Raw genomic sequence first — 26,688 nt, forward strand, 5'->3', positions numbered from 1 at the left:
TCACAAGGGGGACCCATCCTCCTCTGGTCAGACTACCTACAAATTATTGACAAAAAATAAAATAAAAAGGGAATGTATGTGTGTTTATGTGTGTGTGTGTGTGTGTGTGTGTGTGTGTGTGTGGCTAGGATGTTCTGACCTGTTCCTGCATTAGCTCTTTTAGTTGAGTGATTCTCTCCATCTCCTCTGGGTGGCTGCTGATGTAGTCTTTATCAAAAAATGCCTGAAACAAAGACATTACATTATCAATCGTTACATCATTAATCACAGTCAACAGCCTCATGATGTATTCTATTTCAGATCATGCAACAAAGCAACACTGAAATCTTGGGAAACTGTCACAGCTTACATAGAAAGACACTTAACTGCTGGATCAATTTTTAATTATTATCAGATGATAATTTAATCTATTTTTGTTTAAACAAAGTATGATGTAATGTTCTTCATAGCGGTGTAACTGTTGCATAACTGTTGCTATGTATAGGTGTTTTATGATTACATATATATATGTGTGTGTGTGTGTGTGTGTGTGTGTGTGTGTGTGTGTGTGTGTGTGTGTGTGTGTGTGTGTGCGCAGTGTGACACAGAGATCATTAATGTCATACATCCAGTTTACTGTACATCACTGGTGGAGTAACCTCTGAGCTTATTCTTGCAATCTGATCCATGAGCTCACAAAAGCTGTTTCTCTGTTTTTCACTCTGTACTCCATAGATTTCTAAAAATAATAAATAAATGAAAATTAATGGTTAAATCTGAGAATTTATTTGTTTATAAACCTGTTTTTTCATTTGTAAACCCCCAGCCAATTTGTGTATAAATGTTTTAGAATGTTTTGCCTTATTTTAAAGCCATTTCTTTGTTTTTATAACAATACTAATAGCTTACTTACCTGGTGAAATGCTACAAGCTTCACAGAGCCAACGTTAGCAAACCTGACCTGAGGCTGTTTGTGTCTTGCTCATATGCTGAACTAGCATGTGACACTAATAGTTTACATCTCCATGTTTCTTGGTAATGTCAGTAGCAACACAATACTTTTTAATCCTATATTATAATCAACGTTGAAGGAGTTTTCATTCACAGTCCTGAAGTTATATTGGCATGCCTGTGACTACCACTGTGGAGGTGGTAATGGATGAAATGAACCAATCAAAATTGTTTATCAACCATTACACAGAATTGACCAGTCAAAAACCAGTGTGTGATATTCTTCTTTTCTTTGACTTGCTCAAAGAATACACTGGCTAAATGTATAAACACATCAGTAGATGTCAGTATACTGAAACAGACCTGGCATATACAGATGTAAAAACATCAGTATATGCCAGTATATATCACTGGTTCTTCAGAACATTATTTTCTCCTTGATTTTCCTTACATCTCTTTATTACTGAACTGGATGTAAGAGCAGGCAAAATGTAGCACAGGAGGGAAATGGTTGAGTAATAACACTGACCCTCAAACAAATACAATCTCACAGCAGTGGCCAGCACCACTGGAATGTAAGATGTAGTTGTCAAAAAGCTTTTTTCTCCTATCATATCATACACAGCTAAATGCCCATGTAGTAATGCTGTTAGTGTTCTTCTTAAACTGCTGTGAGTAGAGGGCTCACCTCCTGGTAGCGTGCTATCCCGCCATTCACGGCTGCATCAATCACACCGTTTAGACACATGCTCAGCAGGTTGATGTTGCCATGGTGATGGCGCTGCTGATACTGGCTGATCAGGGTGCGCAGCTCCTGGTTTTTATTCTCCACCACATATATGGCATTCTCCAAAGGACTTACCTCCACCTGTTCCACACAGACACATGCAAACAAAACAAAAAAAAAACTCTTAAGAACTTTCTTAAATTACTTCCTACACTTTAAGACAACTTTAAGAGCAAATGGTGCCCAGGGTGGCCCAAAGGCCACACCTCTATAAGCTAAGCATAGTTCAACTAGTTTCGACTGGGGTTCTTGTAGTTACTGAATAATATGCCTTAGTATGTAATCAGCAGATTACACATTAAGCCCGTAGGCTTTATTATTCAGTTACTAATCTTAAGGCTGCTTAAGGCTGCTAGAGCCACAGTTTCATGGTTGGTCACAGAGTAAGAAAACACATGATTATCTTGGCTTTTCCAAAAAAAACAAAAAAACAAAAACAAAATTATAACATTGCATGTCTGTTCCTGTCTAGGAGTGGTTCCAGTCTGTTTAGCCAAAAGATTAGCTCGCAGCCCATGTCTGCCGTGCAGTACATAGCGAGTGTATTGCTAGTTAGTAATATCCCACCCAACAGCTAAAAGCCAAATGGAGAGTATACCTTTATAGGTCATAAATAATGAAAATATTTCAAACATCCGGCAGCTCTTTTTAAAAAAAAAAAAAAAAAGTCTCTATAAATCTGTATACTTTTATATTCTTTTTGGCATAGTAGTAATAATATATAGTGGCAATAATAGTGATTCCCCAAAATTATCCTTATTTGGACCACTGTCTCCAACACAGTTGCCAACAAACATCTCAGAAAAATGTGAAATAATTGATGCTAGTAGTGACAATTCCATGTGGTGGGGGAATAAATCTCTTCTGTTTACTTTTTTGTTCATTTCAGATAAAAAAATGTACAAGGGTAATTTACATATGAAGACCTCCATCAAAAAACGGATAAAGCTGTTACAATGTCACAGTTTCAGGGTTAGTCATGGCGTAAGAACTCATGGTTACCGCACCATTGGCTTTTTCAATATAATTATAATGTAATATGTAATATGTTAAATTACAAGCATGTGGAGGGCTGATGTTTTACTTTTATTTTCACCAACTTTTTGTGTGTTGTAACATTTTATACTGTGATCCTGTGAAACTGTGATTTTTTTTACTAGGTTATCACATACCACAAAAATGTCAAACCACAAAGGCCATTACACAACAAACACAATATGAATAAATGCAAAATACAGATCAACGCAACGCAAAACTATATACACACCACACGCAACACTGTTTTTATGAAATTTCACTGTGTTGTTTGCGCCATGAAAAAAAGGTAAAATTTTTCATCAGAAATCTATCAAAAAGTCTACCGGCTTCTTGTGAAACAAGCAAACTGGGACATTGAACTGGATTGCAGGATGCTTTCCACTATGGAAAAGTGGAAGGAAAATGGAGTTTCTCTGTCTCATTCAGTAGCTAAAACTTTATTATCTCTTTTGCTCACAGCTGGGATCTCTGTTTGAGCTGGTGTTGGAGATGCAGCTCTGAATGTAACAAAACACAAAATAATCTCTTTTGGAGATTCTAATTCTTGTCAAAAGAATTTCTGAAAAAGTTCTATTTGCTGAAACACAACTGATCTGTCATCTTCCCTGTCATCATGCCAACACCACAGAAGGCTGTGATTGGTCAGAGAGTTTATAACACAAAGATCACAAAAAGCCAACAGAGGGTGAATAAAATAATAATGCATTTTTGCTGCCCAAAAATGATTTCAGTGTGCAGGATATCATCTTCGTTTGGTGGATAGGATATCATAATTTATAGATGTGCTCAAATTATTTTATTGTCATCAGAATAATTTGCACTCGGTGTGCAAACGCCTTAAGGAGCTACTATCAACCTGAAATAAATGTTGTGAGAGTGGGGAACTGAAGTCTGGCCCCACTGATGGGACCTTAGAGTGAAAAAACTTAGACACTACTACTGTCACATCGTGGGTTAGACTGCTAAGAACATTAATCATTCATATACTCACCACCTCCCTTCTCTCTACATCAAACCAGCGGGAGATACCCGGCAAGGGGCGGCACAGAACCAGAGTGGTTCTCTCTATCCACAAACTCTGCAATACATACAGAGCTGTTAATTAGGGCAAGGAATGTGCTCAAAGGCAGATGAACATACACATGAAAAAGCTGTATGTACCCTGAACTCGTTTTCTCTGTCTTTGGGGCCCTTGTGGAAGGGCCGGTCATAGTGGAAGCGGGAGACGTTGTTGATACGATAGAAGCTTTTGATCCGCTCGGGCACCCTGTCCATCATTGGCCCATCAGAGAGTTCAGACACAGGGGTTACAGCATAGACCTGAATGTCTACATGCATCTATTAAGGAGATAACTGCATATATCATCACTGCCAGAACAAAACAAAAAAACAGAACCTGTTCACTAAAATTACCCTTCGTTTACATTGTGTAAAAATTTCATGATGAAGGGACCAACAGGAATGCTCCACAATGACACAGAACATTATCTTGTTGCATTAACATACACTCAAACTTAAGAAAGTTCTTTCATTCTCTTGTAAAGTTACTTTTACTTTGTAAATTTACATTTTTAGAGAAACAAGTCTTCATTCTGACAGTGAAAAAATACTCATGCATGCGTTTGGCCACATTTACACGGTCAAGCACACCATATAAACATAAAAAAATAGTCAGATTAATGAGGATACATTGGGCGTCACTCTGTTGGATGCTGTCGTCTGGTAGGTTGGGGTGTTGAAGTGCAATGGCTTGTGGAAACTCGGTCAGCATCCTCTGCTGAAAGTCCTCCAGGCGCTCATAGTCGTAGCCTCTACACACAAACTCCTTATTCTAATATATATACACACACACACACACACACACACACACACGGTTTTATATAACATCATGATCTTAAAAAAGACAAACAAAAGCAATAAGTGGGTAATAATATAGTAATGTTATGAGATGCTAATTTTATAGTAGTTACTAAATAATAAGCTAGTAATTGCAGCAGTTACAATTCAGCAGTAAAGTTAAAAAGTAATGTTAACAAACTTTAATTACCTTTAAATATTTTAAACCTAAATTAACATATCATTCCAATTCTTTTAAATTAATACATGGCTTATTGCCAGCAAAACAATAAAGTAATTCTGATGAAATTATGTGGTACTAGAAAATAAAATACCCATTTACTTGATTCCACTTAGTTTCTTATCTGTTATGTCTTTAAATTCCCAGGCACAATATAATATACAGTATATATATATATATATATATATATATATATATATATATATATATATATATATATACACATGTACTGAAACTTACAGCATTCCATTTTGTTTCAAAGTTAACAACATAACAGAACACATATTGAGATTATGCAGAATCAGGGTTGGAAAACGCATGTTTCTTTTGTGTCACCTGTTAAGAAAATACATTTTTTTATTTTATTTTTTATTAGTTTTATAAATCACAGATCTGGCAAAAGACTTTATTTAACCTCAAATTACACCACTTTTGTCTACATAAAACCAGTTTCTTTCTTACTCTTAATGTATTATCTATAAACATTATTAATGTTATATATAAATATTAATATTAAATATTAGAACATAGCATACAACTTGTCACCATAATATTACCATATCATTACTCAGCTATTACTAATCTAAGTGTTTGCCAAATATCTTCTGGAAAATACTGCAGATCTTACTTCTACCAAAAAATAAAAAATAAAAATAGCATAAAATGTTTACTAAAATGTGGACTGTGGACTGCTACTTGTAATAAATTATTTTTATATCTTTAATATCTTAATATTTTTAATTGCAGTAATATCATATCATGGTGTAAGTACTGTGATAATATCATATCCATATCATGGGGCCTTGGTGATTCCCACCCCTACTGTAACAGTAACAGAATACAATTACCTTTTGTATCCTGCTTATATACTGTCTTCAGAGGTATTCTGTTACTCCCTTACTCAGTGAAACACTTACCAACCTAACCCAGACCACAGGCCTTTCAGTTTTACACAATGAACTGTAGCTTTTGAAAAAGCATTTCACTTTAGTATTTATGTCAAGAGCATTTTAATAAGTACTGGCATTGTAGGTTGGCCCTACTGTTTCTGTGGGTTCCCCATAAAGTCAGCACAGTTTTATCCTGAACATATGAAAACAAACACACGTACAAACACACTGGGTTGTTTGGGTTTGGGTTGTTAGTCAGTTTCATTAATGCAGACACACCACAATTCAAAATGTGCAATGCTCCTTATTTCACTATTTTAACGTAAAACAAGGTGAAATACAACTGGAAAAGTTGTGGAAACGGACTCACTCGCAGGAAAAAAGGAAACTTGCGTCCATAAAAGCCCATTCTGAAGAACTCGGGCTCCAGACGCTGCTGCTCAATGATGTTGTCATAGAAACTGGCCTCCATTTTCTAAAACAGCAAAAAAATTATAAGTACACACAAAGCTAATTCATACACAGTGTACGGTATACATGATATACATACTGTATATCGAAACACCCTTACCCGTATCCAGCTCAAGCTATGGTAGTCATATAACATCTCGTACTGGAGGGCCAATTCTCTGCACAGAGAAATCCCATACTCCCAACACTGGACACACACACACACACAAATTTGTGAGGTCTGTGAAGAACAACTGGGGACAGATTTACTAAACCAAGCACTAATTGCTGATGGCCTACAGAAAATTTGTGCTGGTGGACAGCTTAACACGCTGGCAAGTAAGAAATTTCACGCAAATGAACACACTGCTGCAACTTCTCCATTAATATAGGATAAGCATATTATAAACCACTGTTCTGTTCATATCCTTTTTCTGGCAGGTAGGAAAAAAAATCTAAATAATAAAAATAAAATCTGAACACATGTCAAAACAATTCCTAATTTTCTCAAGATTTGGACAATGTCTAAATAATCAGTTATTGCTTGTCAAGAGAACATAATTACTTTAAGATTTTCCAAAATAAGTAATTACTTTCAGAAAATAAGTCAGTAGAAAAGCTGACCATAATGATTCAATATTTCGAGAGGTTAACACCTAAAATAAGCTGAATAACAACAATGGTAGGCACATTTGTCCCCCTCAAAAAGACAAGCTATTCAAAGGCATCAAAAAGCCAAAAAGCCCACTTCTGACCGCCATGGGCCTTGGAGTGGGGGGGTTAAGGCAACTCAAGGACTGGGAACCAGCCACTGAAGATGTAAAACTTAAATAAATTAATAGCTTGTATATTTTGTGTCATTAAGTGAACTGAAAAGAACTAAAAACCCGAACATTAAAAATGTGCAGAAAGTAAGTAACAGGGGATTCAATGTCAACTGAAAATTAATACTTTGGTTTATTTCATTTTTTTCAGCAATTTAATTTCTTGCATCATCTGAAATCACAAGACAAGTTCATGATGTTTGTAACGAAAGCATTTGCCATTTCACAACAGTTTTTCTACTTTTTACATTTTTCCTCATACAAGAATTTGTTGAGTTTTGTGCTTTTCAAGAACAGAAGAGATTATGTTGAGTGTCATCAAAAGACAAGACAGTTTAAAGCAAGAGTGAGGTGTGCATTGCACAAATCTTTGGCAACTAAGCATTTTTCAGCCTCTGAAAATTTCAGCCTCTGAAAACATGAGGTGAAGTGACAGTGTGTGTGTGCAGAACATACCTTGCCCTTGTTGAAGTAGTGCAGTATCTTTCTGCTCAGGGTTTCTTTGCGCTGCCACTGGCTCTGTGCAGGGTACTGCATGAGGTCTCGGAGGGGCTGCTCAGACCACTGCAGCAGCTCCCAGTACAACAGCAATGTGAATGCAGCCTCTATGGATTGCACCAATATACACATTTATACACACTCACGTGCAAACATAAATATGTTGATGGATGAAGAAAAGGTTACAGCTGCCCTACTTGACCTGCGGTGTGCTGTTTTAGTGTGTTTGTTGTATTAAATAGAACAGGATTCTTCTTTTGGGGTTTAATTTTAAAGCATCATGCCTTAACACCCCTGAAACATGGTGAAATAACTGTAACTCATGGCCTAATTGGCCATGAAAGCAAGATAATTTGATAAAACAATATGGCAGTACAACAATAACAACCATCATAGTAATAAATGAACAATAATAATTAAATAACAAATTGTGTGTATAAGAAAAAAACAATGGTTCCGACCAATCTCAGCTAATCAGATTTTAGAACCCGATATTAAAAAGAATTGAAACCCAAATCTTTACCATAAATACATCCCCAAATCTTTTAAGCCAGCTAAACTTAATTCAACATAATTAAACTTGAATAAGGTTGCATAGACTTGTCGATGCAGTTTAAGACACAGTGTGACTGGACAAAACAGAGTAGCTAAAGGCAGCGGACAGCCATTACAGACAAAAGATGTTGCACTGAATTCTGACCCCCTTGCAGAATCTGGCTCTTCTTATGGATTCTAGATTACGTTTAAAATTCCTATTGTCAAACTATGTCCAGAACCACACTGAAAAGTCTGTGTGACCTTTCTGAAGACGTGGATATGCTTTGAATGGGTTAAGAGACGTTTTGTAGATGTACATACAGACAAGATTAGTGTGGCTAATCGACTTCGTGTTTGTTAGCAATTATAGCCTTATAAATCTAGCGTTAAACTATAGAAGCAAAATTTAGCTCATCAACTATATGTGGGGCTAGAGGAACATTATATAAATTAAATTCTCCCCCATTCTTTAATATTCAATGTAAATAATAACAATAAAAAATGCACTTGACAATGTCGTTGACTGTGGCTCTGACTTCAGAATGTTTTAATAAGCATTGATGAATTTGATGTGCTTACTAATTATAGAATGTTGGATTCCGTTGGTTTAAGTTTTATAAAGTGGAATGTGGCAAAGGCGGGAAAAAAGCAGAAAGGTGGGGCCCGAGCACTCAGCCACGATGCACCTTGGCGAGGAAGCCAGGGAGAGGGCCACGAGGGTGGAGGGGGCGGAGCGCATGCCACATGTTAAATTTTAGACGCACTGATGTAAAATATTGCTGTAATATTTACTGTAAGTTAGTGGCAGCTTAGCTTTATCTGTTTTAAACACACAGAATGTATGTACAATAATTATATAATGATTCCACCACTTTGTTATGTTAACGCAAACTCCTCAATTTTGGCAGCAGCCATAACTAAACACAGTAACAGACTGACAAAGAACAGAGCTCAAGACAGTAATATGAGGGATTCAGTATACTGGTCCATTTCTCTCATTTGCTTCATACCTGTGTAGTTATGCATCTGCAAGTGGAGGTCACAGAGCTTGTGAATGTAGCGGATGTACATGTCTTCTTTGGTTATCTCACACTTGTAGAAATTCTGCAGGACACGAATCAGGAAAAAAGAAGGAAATCAATGGCATTCCACTGTTACAGTCTACAGTACGTAGAACCTGTTCTTTGTTACTTTTGACAGCTGAATGAATTCAAAGTATTTTACTTTAAAGACAGAAATCCTGGTGTGCTCTGTTATATTGAAAAGTGAAGATATCTGAAAGGCTTCCAGTGGGTTCCATGATAAATTGGCTTTAAATAAAGCCCAGGCACACTTACTGAAGTTAAACTTTATAATAAGGACATTTCCCAAATGGGACAGCTAAAAAAAAAACAGAGGTGGAGCAGGCTTCTCTCCACAAAGAGGACCCCCATTTACTACCATGAGAACATTTGCTTTATTTTTAGTCAAAGCAGTTTGCCCTGTTACTAGTATTGTTACTAACAAGCTAGCCATGTAATGTAAATGATATGGGTGATAACTTTAATGTTCATGATGTAATGTTCAAGATGTAATGTTCAACATTATCAATCATAATGTTCAAGATTTTGTTATCAAGAAGTTGATAAACTACATCTGTCTAAGTTCACATACAATCTCTTTTAGGCACAATGAAACAGAATTTATGAACAGGGACTTGCTTATATCTCTATACAGTGCTCAAAGGTAGTATTGTGACACTTTATGAAAACAATTTACATCTTGTATTTTATTACTTTTCAAAATCAACTTATCATTTATCCCTTTATATCAATCAGAAAAGTTAGAAAACCACCAGTAATGACCAAGTTTACTAAGTGAAAATTATCCTGGTAAATAACTGAAAAGTAAAGCAAGTAAAAGTAAAAGTACAGTTGGACTCAGCAATGGCAAAATATTGGAAAGTATTGATTTATAAGTTATAATGCAGCTGAAATGATGTACTTTAAATCCTTAATTCTAAAGAAAATGATTCTTTTGATTTAATTTGTATTTATGCTATTTAGGGAAATGTTTACGAATCAAAATTATATGTGGGTGATGAATGTTTTACCATGATGTTGGCTCCCAGTTTTTTGCTCTCAGTTTCTTCTCCTCTCACACTATCCCTATATAGGAAGAGATCAGATTAAAGCAACACTTCAATAATACAACAAAATTCATGCTATACACACACACACATGCACACACAAACACACACACACCTGTAATCTAGAAGCCTCTCTATGAGGCGTGTAACTGAGGTGATGAAAGACACTCCCGTCTCTCTCCATGTCTCCTGCTCCATCTTCTCCAACAGACTGAAAATAAGAGAAAATCAGATTTGTATTGTGTATGTGTATTTGTCTTAGTGTATTTGTGATTGTTGGCAAGATTAGTGGAAAACATTAACAAATGATGTGGTACCTCGGATATGGTCCGAAAAGCTGAGTCCTGTGGAAAAGACAGGATGAGGTAGAGTAACTTAATACAGAAGTGAGAAAATCTAAAATTAGTCTGCTCACTTTTTCATACAGTATCAAATACTCAAGTGATTCTCAACATCTCAACCACTGAAGGATGGTTACCAAAAAAATTACATAGCCTTTATAACTGAAAACCTATTTTTGAGAATCACTTTTCCATAAAATCAATTATATAATTTTATCATTGTAAAATAGCAGTGCTTTTAAACTTATAATGTAATTGTTAGCTGTTTAAACGTATTGCTTTTTGCAAAACAATAGAAAATGGTTGGTGTAGCAAATTTCAGAAAGAACGTGAAGGTACCTGGTGTAGTTTCAGGAGGAATGTGAAGAAGGTTGGTGTAGTGAATTTCAGTGGAGGAACATGAAGAAGGTTTGTGTAGTGAATTTTTTGTGATGGTTTGTATAGTGAATTTTAAGTGAAACTAAAAATTATCCTGGTAAATAACTGAAAAGTAAAGCAAATAAAAGTAATAGTGGAGGAATGTGAAGAACATTGGTGTAGTGAATTTCAGAAGGAACAAGTAGAATGTTGATGTAGTGTGTGTCAGTGGAGAAATGTGAAGTAGGTTGTTCTAGTGACTTTGACCCAATCACATTTCACCCCTTGCCCCTACCACTTGCACATTCATGTCTAGGGGTAGGATGTCGATTTTTGTTGAGTTAGAGGGGTAGGGCCAAAGTGTTAGAGCTACATGGCCCTCAAAACTGCGGTTTTCACACTCCAACAAGAATGTTATGAGAAATGCGAGTATTTTCTCAGTGAAAAAACATCAACAGCAAGGTTACTAAAGATTACCTCTGCTATCAGTACAGACTGGCAGGGTAGCTTACAGAGCACCACTAATAGCTGTTAATGAAGTAATGTTCTTTTTTCTTTGAGGGTTGTCCCATTTTGCAGGAAAATATTTAAACCACTAACTCAGTTCTAAGGGGCAAGGTAACACTCAAAAACAAGGGGTCGCAGTAAAAATAAGAATGGGATTGGGCTTTTCAGTTGACAAATGTGAGGTAGGTTGTTCTAGTGAGTTACAGTGGGGGAAGTGAAGAAGGTTAGTGCAGTAATTTTCAGAAGGAATGTCTAGAAAGTTTCTATAGTGAGACTCAGGTGAAATGTGACCACGTCTGCTTTAATTACAGGTGTTTGATACAAGATGTGTAAGTTTGTGTGTACTAATCTTTCCTAAACAGCCAACACGAGCTAAGAGCTTGACAGGGGAGTAAAATGGTACAGCTTTTAAATGTAATTCAAAAAAAGCCAGTACTTTGTGACACAGATGGGGAGTGTCTGACCCTGACAGTCACTTCCTGAAAACCCTTTAAAGCTGTAAGCTGTGATTAACACGAGCACTTAGAGACTGTAGAAAAATAGCATAACTAATGTCTGTCTGTACGCGTGTTCAATGTAAACCCACAGTATGTAAATGTATTGGTCTGTCATTACTCACAGTAATCCAAAGAGTTCTCTGTGGTTTTCCTCTCCTTTCCCATCTGACATCATACTATCCAGTTTATCCATCAACTCTGCCTCAACCTATGTGTGCACAGCAGTAACACAGACACATACATACATACACTGAAAAAATAATGCACTGAATTTGCATGATTCACATGTGCAATACCACATATTATGGAATGATATTTACATTTGAATCAAGTTAAATGCATTACTTTTTGCAGTGCAAACACACACACAAATGCAACATTAGATGAAATTCCATCTGCCAAAACATTTTTGACCTAAATTTTGGCCTAATCCTCATTTACTTCTCACTCCATCTCAAAGAGTGTCCGTTTCCAAAACAAGACTGCAGGTGGATCCATTTCAGGGTTCAGTTTGTGCCAAGAATATTGAACTCATTTAGGTACTATACAGAATCAGTCACCAAAAACCTACCTAAAGATTTTTCTACATAATGAGATAAATTTAACAATTAACTGTAACAATAAACCTAAGCGATCCCAAAAGAGAGCAGTTCATACTGTAATCCCTTTGCAACATCTGTTGAGGTAATACTTGGAATTAAATGGCTTACATAAGGGTACAATGGAAGAATGCAGATGGAAGAGCAGTGATATGACACATGTATCACAAGCTAACTTTGGGGTTCCACCAAATGATTGCTATTATCTTACTGCTGCCATCTTAGAATATGTTAAATATTCCATAAGACTAAAACTATAAAGGTACACTAAGTTCAATGTCACATAAACTCTGCTTTATATTAATCCTAGAGTTGTTTGAAAACTTTCTCTGTAGTAATTGTGGGTAACTCAGGGTTGGTGCACAACATTAAAAAATTAAATTCAATGCATTTTAATTCTTTTCACACACACACACACGCGCGCATTGTCTAAGCCACTCTGGGTGACGGGGATGTGCTGGAGCCTATGGCAGCAGTCAATGGTCAGAAGGCAGGTAACGTACTGGACAGGTTTTAATACTTCAGTGTAGCAAAAATAATATCATTTAAATCATGCTACAGTGCACACAATCAAAAATAGCATGCATCAATTATAATCGCTATTTAAAACTGTTGGTTGAATAAAACCTACATATTGCTGCTGTCGGAAGAAAACCTTGTATCTCCAAAATGGTAACTTTACAGCAGAAGGAAAAAACCTGCTTTTCCTTTATTGTAAGTCAATGGAACCAGACTTTTTTTCCAAGTCATTTTGGGCCATTTCTTTTGGTCCATTCATCATGAACTTTACATGGAATGTAAAGGACAACAGGAACTTTCAAACTATGTAAAAAACTGAAAAACGACAAAAACGGAGATACAAGGTTTTCTTCCGACAGCAGCGATCTACTTTTGAGACTGTCTTTTCAGTGTGTTTGACTTTCAATTCTGTTGTCCTCTAGTCCTTCATTAGCAGTCAAGCGTTGACGACAAAACTGCTGTTGGCTCTATATTCATGGTTGGAGAACTATTCTGGAGTAGTTTCATTTGTAAGATTACTCAGTTTTCAGCATGGTTTTTAAACTTCATCTTACGGTTTATTTAGAGATGTATTGATTCGTTTTTTTTTTTTTTTGCCCCTATTCTGTACTGAGGCCTTTACTACTTAGTGTGAGCTGATACAGAGTGTGTCACAATTGGCCCCTCCCAGTCTTCCATGTGCTTGTGTTTACCTTTTGGTCTTGTCCATGTGCTTCCTTGTTTCTTCCCTGTTCTGCCCACTTGTTTCTAGACTCCGCCCTTGATTGTTCTCACCTGTGTTATCCACCTGTGTATTGTTAACCCTCGTTGTTTCTGTATTTAAGCCCTGTGTTTTCTCCTGTAAGTTTGCTGGTCTTTGTATTGTGTTTGGTGTCGTATCTTCTGGCCTTCGTTATTTTTCCTAGTCTCTGTTTTTGAGTTTAGCCTGGTTTCCTTTTTGTCGTGTCTGTTCCCTGATCTACCTGTGTTGGCTCTCTGACCCTGGACCGTTTTGACCCTGAATCTGGATTTGCCCCTAATAAATCTCACTTCTCTTCGCATATGTGTCCGCCTCATCGTCGCTCCCCGACGTTACAGTATGAGCCACTCTTTGTGCTTTCATAGATACTATAGCTGCACAATTTAGGTAAGAATACTCTGCTCTGCCAGTTCAATACTACTGTTGTCACGATTGGCCCCTCCCAGTCCTGTCCATGTGCGTTTTTGTTTTGGTTTAGTCCTTGTTTGGTAACTCCACCCATGATCGTTTTCACCTGTCCCTCGTTATCCCTGTGTATTTTAGCCTTGTGTTTGCCCCTTGTGTTTGCTGGTCTTTGTATCAGTCTTTGTTTGATGTATTGGTCTATGTTTGATGTTTGCTTTGTTTCTCTGTGTTGTTGGATGTATTCTGGTTTTATCATGTCTGCCTCACGATCTCTCCGTATTGGCTCTATGACCCTTGACTGTTCTGACCATGACCCTGGATTTGCCCTCAATAAAAGTCGCTTACCTCCACACATGCGTCCGCTACCTCGCTCCCCGTTACAACCGTAAAATCAGTTCATTTTAGTGTGAATGTAATGTGACATTCTGGACTGGTGTTTAATTGAATTGGATATCTGGCATGAAACAACCATTGTATGTTGGGTGGTGAAAATGCCTTGCTTTGTAATTGCTTTAACATGCCACAGTAGCCATTTCTTTCTGTCACTTCTGATGCTAAACTCATGAACATTTCTGCTAATGTAAGTTTTAAAGCAGAAATCGTGCACACTGTTGGTAAAGCACAGAGTTTCCGTGACCATTTTTAACCAGTCCCAACAGAAGGAAAAGAAACATAGGGCTTAGTACATGGTTTTAGCGTCATGCTGCTTACCTTTTTTCTTGGCCACATTTAGACAAAAGTAAGCTAAAAACAGTGGAAACTGTGGAGCTACAAACATACAAGTTTGTGTAAAGCGTAGCATTTATTGTCTGTCTGCCATTTCCATAATCTCAGTGCACATACCATAACTGCTATATACTGTCACTGCACAGTGCAGGCACCAGAGCATTTTCACATCACACATGTTTTTGGGCCTCTTTGCTTAGGCCTGAGCCTCTTTGTCTAGGCTGTTGCACCAGCGACCCGGACCTGGATAAGTGGTTGAGGATGGATGGATGGATGGACATGTTTTTAGTTTCACTTTTAGAAAGCATTTGAACAGATTTCTTAGCATGCTATGATTGTAAAACATTTAAACTAGGCTACACTTCCAAGTAGTGGTGGAGAAATCAAGCAAAAATGTATGTCCCCAGTGTAAATTACATCTATGGTCCACTAGAAATGAGCATTAATGAGATTTACATATAAAACTCATGCATAGCAATGCTCATTCATTTAAGCTCAGTAAAAAGTGAATATTTTCTCTATGTAGTCTCCACAGTCTCTGACCTGTTTGAAGTTGCCATTCTTGCGTTGTTCCCAGTCCATCATGTCATGGAAAATGGGAATCATAATGTTTCTGACCTCAGCTTGAGGAACAAGAGTTACCCCTAGGAATGGCCCCATCATCCCAGGGGTGAAATGAGGCTTATTATCCCCTGAGACAGAAAAGAGGACACATAAGAGAGAAAGAGGAAGACCGATTGTAACGATACATTGACATAAACAAGTTTGCAAACTGCATTTTAACTAAAACCAATAGATGAATAGGAAGAGAGAGTTTCTCACCTAGCTTTTGCCACATGCTGTATAGCTCATATGCCATCTGTACTCTCAAATCTCCATATCTGTGTAGGAGATAACATAGTATTCACTTACAGAAACATCAGGAAGATCATATACTGTATATGTATGATTTATGTGTCATATATATGATACATTATATACATATAAAGTTTCGTTTTTTAAGCATCAAAGACAAAAGACAAACATTTAACATAAATTCCACAAAAGCCTGGTACATGTTAAATTATTTTTTTTTTAAATCCATATTTAATATGTTCACCCATTGCCATGTATTCCTTTGAGGAGTTTTCAGTCGTTCAATCTACAGGGATATTTTTCCACATCTCCAAAGTTGATTGACAAATTATCTTCTTTTTGATCTATTTTTTTTTCTCAGTAACAGCTTCTTGACAGCTACACATCCTTTCAAGACCCTTTGCATTCAGTTGTGTTCTCACAATGAAAGGGCGCACAGAAACCTGTGATTATTTTCAGATCAAGAGAGGAGGTTGATGTTTAATCTCTCAAAGATAAAAATTTTATGTACTATTTATATTTATGGCGACAGTTTTTTGGTGGTCTGCCAGGTCTTGCATGGCCGTTAGACACATTTTAACTTTTTTTTTTTTCACTTATTTTCCTTCTTCATACTAGTGATTTTCTAGTATCTAATCTCTGCAAAAGTATCTCTTCAAAAATTAAAAACTGGTACTTAAGCGCCATTTTGATTGGACAGTAAATGAATGAAGGGTGCTCTCTAACTTTTGCACAGTACTGTGTGTATTTATGTGAGGCTGCATGCACATTTTCATACTTGTCCAATATTCTTTTCCTCTTCACTTGACTGAGAGACTCAAGCTGCAGGCTTGGCTGACTGATAAATAGCACAGCCAAACTAAAGAAGGAGTTCCACACCTAAAAAAGGAGGGAAAAAGGCACAGGGGTTTCACACTGTTTTAACACAAGACAGAGTTGTACACAATCCATTCAATGGCATGGACACACTAAAGTCACCACACTTTGGGTCCATTTTTGATGCCTGTCGTGAGCGGCATGCTAGTAGTTTCTAGTTTTCTAGCATTCTTGCAATATTGTGCTAAATTTCTGCATTATTCAATTGTTGGGATATAAATCAATTTATTCAGAGTGGGTTGATGTGAAATGCTTTATTGTAGAGAAACTTGCCGATTTCTTTACAGTGGTGCTTACAGGGATAGGTGGTTGTAACATGTACACACAAATACAGTCATTTTATTTACTATCCAAAACAAACCAGTGAATCTACACATTTTCTGAGCTTTATATGGAAGATGGATGATGATGTTTTAGGCCAAAGCCTTCTCGAAACTATCATAAGTTGATGTCTCATGCATCAGGTATCATATTCTTCTCATGTAATAATATTCTGTGAAGGAAATTTTAGAAGCATTAAATTCTCCAAATGTCTGATTTCTATCACCACCACTGTAAACAATTCTGAGTCTACAGGTTTCTCTGAAAAGGAGCATTTCACACTCAGAATGACTGTTTATATCTTAATGATTTTACATCTTAATTATGAAAGAAATTTTTAAAAACTGTTGAGTTCTTGAGAATGTTCTAAATGAGGGAAATAGCTGAGGAGTAGGCTAATTAAAACCCCTTTGAAACAGCTACAGTTAGACAGGTGAACAAAATAAAGACATCAAGAGGTTAAATTAACTCATCCCTTAGTGTAAATAAACAAATGTGGACAGAAGACGCTCTTTGCTTCACCCGTCATGTGTGAGTTGTCTTTAGTGTAAGAAAATAAGTGCTTCTGTTGCAAAATTGGCTTTACTGTTTTTCTGCAACTATTTTTGTGCATTTCAACTTAGCAACAGTATAAAATTAGACACTCAATTGACTATTGCTGGTTGACTTTGTAATGTACCATGCTAACCATGAAAATTTGTACTGTTATTTGTTTAATAAACACAGGACTGCTAGCACTGTGTTGACACTTACTTACTATATTATGTATATATATTGTACTGTATCATTAATACTATAGTGCCTTGAAATTATAATGGATACGTATCTTCCAATCAGCAGAGTAAAGCATCTGTTTCAGGTTTTAAAACTTAAAAAATGTTAATGGATTCCAGACTTGGTAAATGATCCGGTTTAGAAGCATTACAATGTGATGGACACTATATGCTTTGACAGGAGGGACTTATTTAAGCAGTAAATATAATCAAACTCCATACCGACAGAATTGTTTACCTTAAAATCGAAGTCTGCATCTGAGAAGTTCTTATGAAGTGCAGGAGTCAGATATCGGGTTGTTGTCACAATGATCCTTCACAAGAGAGCACAAAAAGCACTGCTGATTAAGCCAGAAAAAAAACAAAAACAATCTGAGCTCATTTAAATGTGCCATGTATCAAGACTCTACCCTGCCACTCACATGCCTTAGCCTGCATTTAAATGGCGTATTTTACCCAAAACAGCATTAAATCACGAATTCTGCAGGTGAGTTTTTCTCTTTTGCGGATCATAGAGTTGTAAACATTTTCAATTGTAGTAGAAAAGCTCTGCTTGTCATGTGTCACTTTTCAGAATGCAAGTAATCAGAAAAGGGAAGAGGTCAAACTGAACCAGAGAGTGAACGACAGTTTTGCTCCCATTTCCATTTTATAAATATTCTGAGTAAAGATCAATAATAGTACAGTGACATAAGTACCATCCTGTACTCTCTTGTCAGTGAAATGGCTAAAAAAAACATGAAAATTGACCGTGAGTACTCTTTACTACTGCAGCTTAGTAAGTAGTCTTTCTTAAGGTACAAACTCCATTTCTGGAAATGTTGGGACATTTTGTAAAAGGCAAAATATGAATATATTATATAATATATTAGATTAATATTATTAATCTATTGAACCTTTAATTAATTGACAAAAAGTACAAAGAAAAGATTTTTGGATTTTGGATTTTCACTTACTAACTTTTTTACCAACTATTGTATTTTGTAAACATAAACAAATTCATAATTTGATACTTGCAACACACTCAAAAAGACTTGTTTACCACTATGTTACATCACCTTTCTTGTTAATTACACTCTTTAATCATTTGGGAAGTGAGGATACTATTTGTTGCAGGTTTGCAAGCAATTCTTGCTTGATGTAAGACTTCAGGTGCTCAACTTCAGGTGCTCATGGTCGTCGCTATCCGATTCTACTCTTCATGATGCTTCACGATACATTTTCAATAGGATACAGATGTGGACTAGAGGCAGGCCAGTCAAACACATTCAGTGTCTACAAAGCCACACTGGTGTAGCATGTGTAGAATGATGCCCGATGGCAGCATATGTCTCTCTAACATCCCAACAGTACATACATATGCAAGTCACCCATGCTGTGAGCACAAATGGACCCATATAGCATGACAGATATTGGCTTTTGCACCTTCCACTCATAAAAATCTAGATGGTCCCTTCATCTTTGGCAAGGAGAGCTTGCCGTCCGTTTTTCCTAAAATACAAGCCGAAATGTGGACTCATACAGCATAGAATTCCTCTGTCTTTTCATCTAAGAAGATTTTGGACCCAGAGTACTCGGTGGCGTCTCTGCAAAGAATTGATGTACGGTTTTCTCCTCACGTAAGAACATTTTGAGTTGCATTTCTTGTTGCAGCAGTGGACTGTGTTAAGCCCATGTGGCTATAATTAAAACGGTAGCATGACAGATTTTCATGCAATGCCATCTAAGGGTTCGAAGGTCATGCATATTCAACAATGTTTTCCAGCCTTGACCTACACTGACTGAGATTTTTCTGAATTCCTTGAATCTTCTCAAAATATTATGTACACTAGATGGTGAAAGTCTCTGCAATTTTGTGTTGAGAAAAGTTTTAATTGTTTCACACATCTTTCACAATGTTTGGCACGAAGTGCTGAATTATGATCCATCTTTGCTTGCAAAGACTGAGCCTGTGGTGGATTCTCTTTTTGTACCCAGTCATAATAACTTCACCTGTTACCAATCCACCTGCTTATTGTCAAATGTTTCAAAACAGAATTTTCTATAATCTGTTCACTCTTCTTTTGCTTCATTCCCAGCTTTTTTTATGTGTTTCAAGCACTAAATTCAAAATGTATTTATAACTAGAAATGTGCATTTCCTGAAGGAAACGCAGGATAGTTGCGCAGCGGATACTAAGGAAGTCAATACAAGGAACGAGGGATGAAAAACTACATATGGAAGAGTGCGGGTCAGTAACGCAGTGCATTTGATCTTGTGGACCTGCGCTGAATGAGTACATGTACATTACTCTGCCTCCTCTAATTTTGTGCGATGTTAACTGCAGTTCCACCTTAAATTTAGTGCCAACTTAAAAAGGTTCCACCTTAAACACTGTGCCACCTTAAATTTTGTGCCACCTTAAAGAGAGTTCCATCCTAAATTCTGTGCCACCTTAAATTTAGTGCTAGGTTAATTGCAGTTCCACCTTAAAGTCTGTGAGACCTTAAAAGAAGTTCCACCTAAGATCTGCGCCAGCTTAATTTTATTGCTATGTCAATTAACGTTCCACCTTAAATTCTGTGCCTACTTTAATTTCATGCTTGTTAACTGAAGTTCCACCTTAAGTTCTGTGCCTCCTTAAAAAGATTCCACCTTAAACACTGCCACCTTAAAAAGGTTCCACCTTAAACACTGTGCCACCTTAAATTTAGTGCAATGTTATTTCAATTTCCACCTTAAGTTCTCTGTCACCTCACAAAAAGTTCCATCTTAAAATCTGTGCCTCCTTAAAAAGCTTCCACCTTAAACACTGTGCCACCTTAAATTTAGTGCAATGTTATTTCAATTTCCACCTTAAGTTCTGTTACCTCACAAAAAGTTCCACCTTAAATACTGTGCCACCTTAAATTTAGAGCTATGTTATTCCAAGTTCCACCGTAAGGTCTGTGCCACCTTAATTTCATTCCTATATTAATTAAAGTTCCACCTTAAATTCTGTGCCTTCTTTAATTTTGTGCTATGTTAACTGAAGTTCCACCTTAAATTTAGTGCTAGCATAAAGAGAGTTCCGTCCTAAATTCTGTGCCACCTTAAATTTAGTGCTAGATTAATTGCAGTTCCACCTTAAAGTCTGTGCCACCTTAAAAGAAGTTCCACCTTAAGTTCTGTGCCTCCTTAAAAAGGTTCCACCTTAAATACTGTGCCATATTTACTGCTATGTTAATAGAAGTTCCACCTTAAATTTTTTGCTATGTTAATTGAGGTTTCACCTTAAAGTTAGTGATATGTTAATAACCGTTCCACCTTAAACATAGCACTATGTTAATTGAAGTTCCACCTTAAATTTACTATTAGGCTAGTTCCACCTTAAATTGAAGTTCCTCCTTAAAATTCAGTGCTGTCTTGGTGCAGTTACACCTTAAAAGCAGTTAACCCTTAGCATTGTGACATCATGTCAGGCAGTCTGCCCATAGCCTCCCCATTCATTTTCAATGGGACAAAAATTCCCACATTTTGCGCCGCTGTTCGGAATCCGTGCATCCAATCAAAAAGCTGTGTACATATACTGTATACAAGCACGCATCACACAATCTGGAGTTGGAACTACATCGATATCTCAAAAACTGTGGGACTAGTTTCGGGAGAAAAATCCAGCAGAAAAATAAACAAAGGAAGAAGAAGAAGAAGAAGAAGAAGAAGAATATAAATCGGATAACATTATAGCTTGCTTTACAATACGCAACTATCAATACAAAATTTAATGAAGTTTGCAAGCAAAAACATCAAAAGTCATGTCTTTTTTCATCAGTTAAAAAAGATTCAAGAAATAACATCACAGATTCTAGCTTTTAGTGCATTTTACAAAATACTTTTTTTTTTACAAAACCTTTCCACAAAAATGTTTACGTGGGCTGACTGTGAAGAATTAAATTTAGTGGGAGTAAAGTAACTGATAATTTCTTTACTCTGATCATCCTGAGTAATGTGAAACATGAAATCAAGCTTTCTGCCCATAACCCTTCTCATAACTTTGCTTTCTTGCAGTTTGGATGCAGATTTTCTGCAGGATATGCTTTGCCATATAAACACAGTCTGACAAAAGAAGATGAATGAAGAGAATCTCGCAAAACTTCTTACATGAGCAAATCAAATGAGGAATTCTTCTGGGAATCTTAAGGCAGAATATGTTTCCTGTTCATTCCTGCTCTCTATTTTTACATTCCTTCTCCTGGTTCTGGCCATTTTTCCCTGTTTCTGTATTGTCAAACTACAAGGCAACCAACCAACATCTTGGATATTTCAGGAGTTTAGGACTTAAAAACAGGCTTGAAACCGACATGTTTAATTTGTAATTTGCATTTCATTTTCTGTTGCTACATCTATATAAAATCTTGGTGTGCACCACAGCTTGTACACACCTGTGCAACACAGCTTAAATGATTAATGTTTACGTTTGAAACTTGTGCCTATCATTTTAACTAGTTAGAATCTGAGTTTTTAGAGGGAGCATTTGGAAAAGGACTGAGGCACATTTATGTCTTACATTTAAGAATGAACCCATTCAAACTGCTCATGCGCTATATAGCAATGCAGTTTGCTGTAATAGACAGAAATCATGTTGCTTGGATTACAGAGTAACATGGGGAACCAATCAGTTACCAACCCATAAGAAATTGTGTGACTACCAAACCTGACTGTGAGAGCTGGCACATATATAGTTATAATATAGTTAAAATATTCTTCAGGAGCAACATTTAGGAAGCCCTGAACATTAATATTATTTTTAATAATGCATACTAAATGAAACACTTTATAAAAAAACACTCACTGGCTGGTGAGTAGCCGCATAATACTCCAGTCTCGTGGAAACACACCAAGCTTCATCAGATTTCTGAACACACAGAATATCTTCAGCAGAAACTCCTGCAAAAAAAACAAGGTATAAAGTACAATGATATATGCTGTTGTTGGTCCTAGACCCTTCTATTTCACAACAACAGTACTTACAGTTGATTGGGGCAGATCTAGCAGTGCATAAATTTCACAATACACTTTTTATACACTTGTTTGCAGTGGGTATGGCTGAAAAACCTGAAATCAATAATTAGGAGGGATGTCAACATACTTCCTCTCCATGGATCACCCCTTATCGTGGTGGAGAGGTTTGTGTGCTTGAATGATCCTAGGAGCTATGTTGTCTGGAGCAAAGCTCCTGGTAGGGTCTCCCATGGCAAACTGGTCCTAGGTTACAGGCCAGACAAAGTGTGATCCATAATCACCCCTATGAAAACAAGAAAGCAGGACTTGTGTACCCTGCCCGGATCAGGTTTACCGGGGCCCCACCCTGGAGCCAGGCCTGGGGGAGGGGTTCGCCAGCCCGGGTGGCCGGGAATTCACTCATGGTGCCCGGCCGGGCCCAGCCCGAAGAAGCTACATGAGTCCCCCCTCCCATCGACCCACCACCGATCGGGCAGGTGTGGGCTTTCTCATAGCCCCTCGACTCGGCGCCTGTATGTTGGGGTTTTCCCTGGTGGACAAGAGGGTAGCTTCCCTACGCCTTCAGGTTGGGGAACTGGTCCTGACTGTTGTCTGTGCTTATGCACCGAACAGCAGTTCAGAGTACTCAGCCTTCGTAGAGTCCTTGGGAGGGGTGCTTGAAAGTGCTCCTCCTGGAGACTCGATTGTCCTACTGGGGGACTTCAATGCTCACGTGGGCAACGACAGTAAGACCTGGAGGGGTGTGATTGGGAAGAATGGCCTCTCTGATCTGAACCCGAGTGGTGTTCAGTTTTTGGACTTCTGTGCAAACCACAGTTTGTCCATAACGAAAACCATGTTTGAACACAAGGATGTCCATAAGTGCACATGGCACCAGGACAGCCTAGGCCGCAGATCAATGATTGACTTTGTAGTCATGTCATCGGACTTGCGGCCATGTGTTTTGGACACTCAGGTAAAAAGAGGAGCTGAGCTGTCAACTGATCAACACCTGGTGGTGAGTTGGATCAGGTGGTGGGGGAAGATGCCGGTCAGACCGGGCAAACCCAAACGTATAGTGAGGGTTTGCTGGGAACGCCTGGCAGAAGAACCTGTCAGATTGATCTTCAGCCTCCCTGGTAAAGTCTATGCAGGGGTACTGGAGAAGAGAGTCCGGCTTATAGTCGAACCTCGGATTCAGGAGGAGCAGTGCGGGTTCCGCCCTGGTCGTGGAACACTGGACCAACTCTTTACCCTCTCCAGGATTCTGGAGGGTTCATGGGAGTTTGCCCAACCAGTCCACATGTGCTTTGTGGATTTGGAGAAGGCGTTCGACTGTGTTCCCCAGGGTATTCTGTGGGAGGTGCTTCGGGAGTACAGGGTACATGGCTCTTTGCTACGAGCCATTCAGGCCCTGTACAAACAAAGCAGGAGTTTGGTTCGCATGGCCGGCAGTAAGTCAGACTCGTTCCCAGTGAGAGTTGGACTCTGTCATGGCTGCCCTTTGTCACCAATTCTATTCATAATTTTTATGGATAGAATTTCTAGGCGCAGTCAGGGGATGGAGGGTGTCCGGTTTGGTGACCTCAATGTCACATCGCTGGGTCAGCAGTGATGCGGGCTCTTTACCGGTCTGTTGTGGTAAAGAAAGAGCTGAGCCATGAGGCAAGGCTCTCGATTTACTGGTCGATCTACGTTCCCACCCTCACCTATGGTCATGAGCTTTCGGTAATGACCGAAAGAACAAGATCGTGAATACAAGCGGCCGAAATGAGTTTCCTCCGCAGGGTGTCTGGACTCTCCCTTAGAGATAGGGTGAGAAGTTCGGTCATCCGGGAGGGACTCGGAGTAGAGCCGCTGCGTCTCCACGTCGAGAGGAGCCAGTTGAGGTGGTTCGGGCATCTTGTTAGGTTGCCTCCTGGACGCCTCCCTTGGGAGGTGTCACAGGCAAGTCCACCTGGGAGGAGACACCGGGGAAGACCCAGGACACGCGTGACTATATCGCCCAGCTGGCCTGGGAGCGCCTCGGAATCCCCCCCAGGGAGCTAGTGGAAGTGGCTGGGGAAAGGGAGGTCTGGGCCTTATTGCTTAGGATGTTGCCCCCGCAACCCGAACCCCGGAGAAGCGGAAGATGATGGATGGATGGATGGATGGATGGATGGATGGATGGATGGATCAACATACTTTTGGCCATATAGTGTAGCTGTTTATATTGGTCTCTGAGTAGCCATTATTAGACATGTTGCAGGTTTTGATGTATAAAAGTCAATAAGCTTATTTGTACATACTGTGCAGTACTGTTTAAAAACATTTGTTTAAATAATTTATCCTGACAGTAAGTGTGGTTTTGCTTGTAAAATGCAATTAAACACAAATACAGTAAAATAATAACTTTGTTTTATTAAATCCCATTGTCAGTACACTACATTTAATAAAATACTATTTAAGGCTACCAATCTTGTAAAAAGTACTAAAAGTACAAAAAACAGCTTCAAATATAGAAAAATATCAGAGAGCACTAGCATTATTACTTTTGTTAATAAAAGACATTTAAAGGTTAAAATGATGTTAGTGCTATACAATTTTTTATATAGTTAATATTTCAGTGCAGAGTGTCTATATACTTCAAAAAGCAGAATTAGTTTGTAACATTCTGGTCTATGTTTCATTCTGACTGGCATCATGGTCAAATTAGAGCTGTTTTGGCTCACCTTGAGTTCATCTTTGCTGTGGAAGTTGTTGAGCAGGTGGTGGAAATGCAACTCAGACATCAGTTTCAGCAGAGACAGCAAACAGGACACATACTCGCCCTGTAGAAAAAAAACAAACACACAGAGAGCTGTCAAACTCTTCCCACAGCTGCAGGAAACCCAATCCCACACACAAGCCATCAAACTCCCTACAGGAACACAAAAACACAAACAGAACATCAAGCTCATACTGTCCATGTAGACACCATATAAACACAGGTCATGCGTCTCAAAAGTCCAACTGCAGGATCTTTTCTTAAGGAGACATTTTCTCTGAATTTCAGTCTAATGAAAGTTATTATAACATCATTAACATTTTGCCATGCTTTTGGAATTGCCTAATTATGAATGAAAATGTGTTTATTAGAGATTTAAATGAGCCTGATACGAAACCAAATACATATAATACAAATGTAATATAATATAAATGTAACAAAATAATCAGCTGCCCATATTGAAAATTTTAATTCTGCTTTTTAGTAAGTCGTTAATCAAGCAGTGCTATGAACAACATTACTAAGCTCTAGTGGGGAACTTTCTATTCTCATGCTGTGGGGTGCTGATATTAGCCTTCACCCATTTAATCCTAAAACTCTGCTTCTTTTTTATCTTTTTTCTTACATACAACATACACACTTTGGCTAAAAAAAAATTTTTTAAATCACTGTGTTGCTTCCCACAAATCCATTTTCTGTTTTACATTCTGTCAACAAGATGAGAGGGTGACTAAAGCACGCCTGATTCCAAACTGTGTAAATGTATTGAGAAAGGTAGAATAAATTAAGGGGATCTTCTCTCATTCTTCCATAGAAACAATATTCATTATAAATAGGTCATGTTAGTGATCAGAATCTCCCAATATCAATGTCTCCTCCACTTAGCTCATCATTTACAACCTAATTCCAAAAAATTGGGACAGTAGGTAAAATGTCAATAAGAACAGACAGGAATATTTTTAACGTGTATTAAATTGAAAAACAGTACAAAGACAAGACATTTAACAATTCAACTCACTTGTGTTACTTGTATGTTTGTTTTGTGTTTCCGTTTTTTACATTTTTATATACAATTATTCTTAATGTGATGTCGTTTTTGGATGTTGTTGAAATATGACTTCTGCTTTGCATTATAGAATTTCAACAAGTATTTGTGGATGCAGTGACTGACACTGTTTACTGGCAAGGATTTTCTAAAGTATTCCCAGGCTCATTTGATAATCTTCAACACAGAAGCATGTGGGTTTTTAATGCAGTGCCATCTGAGCAATCAAAAGTCTTGGTTATTCATTTGTTTTCGGCCTTGCCC

General features: G+C 37.8%; 1 protein-coding gene across 1 annotated transcript in view; it reads right to left on the minus strand.

The window, feature by feature from the left end:
• LOC108434414 (dedicator of cytokinesis protein 3-like) overlaps positions 1-26,688 on the minus strand; it is a 101,533-nt gene that overhangs the window by 10,666 nt on the left and 64,179 nt on the right. Inside the window, exons 27-45 of the mRNA XM_017709513.2 lie at positions 25,345-25,443; positions 22,485-22,579; positions 17,913-17,988; positions 16,483-16,583; positions 15,672-15,730; positions 15,393-15,541; positions 11,984-12,069; positions 10,477-10,503; positions 10,275-10,370; positions 10,124-10,178; positions 9,042-9,135; positions 7,453-7,601; positions 6,294-6,380; positions 6,093-6,197; positions 4,445-4,586; positions 3,917-4,083; positions 3,747-3,833; positions 1,619-1,798; positions 140-223 (exon numbers count right to left, since the gene is read on the minus strand). Coding sequence (XP_017565002.1) covers positions 140-223; positions 1,619-1,798; positions 3,747-3,833; positions 3,917-4,083; positions 4,445-4,586; positions 6,093-6,197; positions 6,294-6,380; positions 7,453-7,601; positions 9,042-9,135; positions 10,124-10,178; positions 10,275-10,370; positions 10,477-10,503; positions 11,984-12,069; positions 15,393-15,541; positions 15,672-15,730; positions 16,483-16,583; positions 17,913-17,988; positions 22,485-22,579; positions 25,345-25,443 — 1,938 coding nt within the window. The remainder of the gene's footprint in view (positions 1-139; positions 224-1,618; positions 1,799-3,746; positions 3,834-3,916; positions 4,084-4,444; positions 4,587-6,092; positions 6,198-6,293; positions 6,381-7,452; positions 7,602-9,041; positions 9,136-10,123; positions 10,179-10,274; positions 10,371-10,476; positions 10,504-11,983; positions 12,070-15,392; positions 15,542-15,671; positions 15,731-16,482; positions 16,584-17,912; positions 17,989-22,484; positions 22,580-25,344; positions 25,444-26,688) is intronic.

Source organism: Pygocentrus nattereri, chromosome 29 (assembly GCF_015220715.1).
Source record: "Pygocentrus nattereri isolate fPygNat1 chromosome 29, fPygNat1.pri, whole genome shotgun sequence".
Taxonomy (NCBI): Eukaryota; Metazoa; Chordata; class Actinopteri; order Characiformes; family Serrasalmidae; genus Pygocentrus; species Pygocentrus nattereri.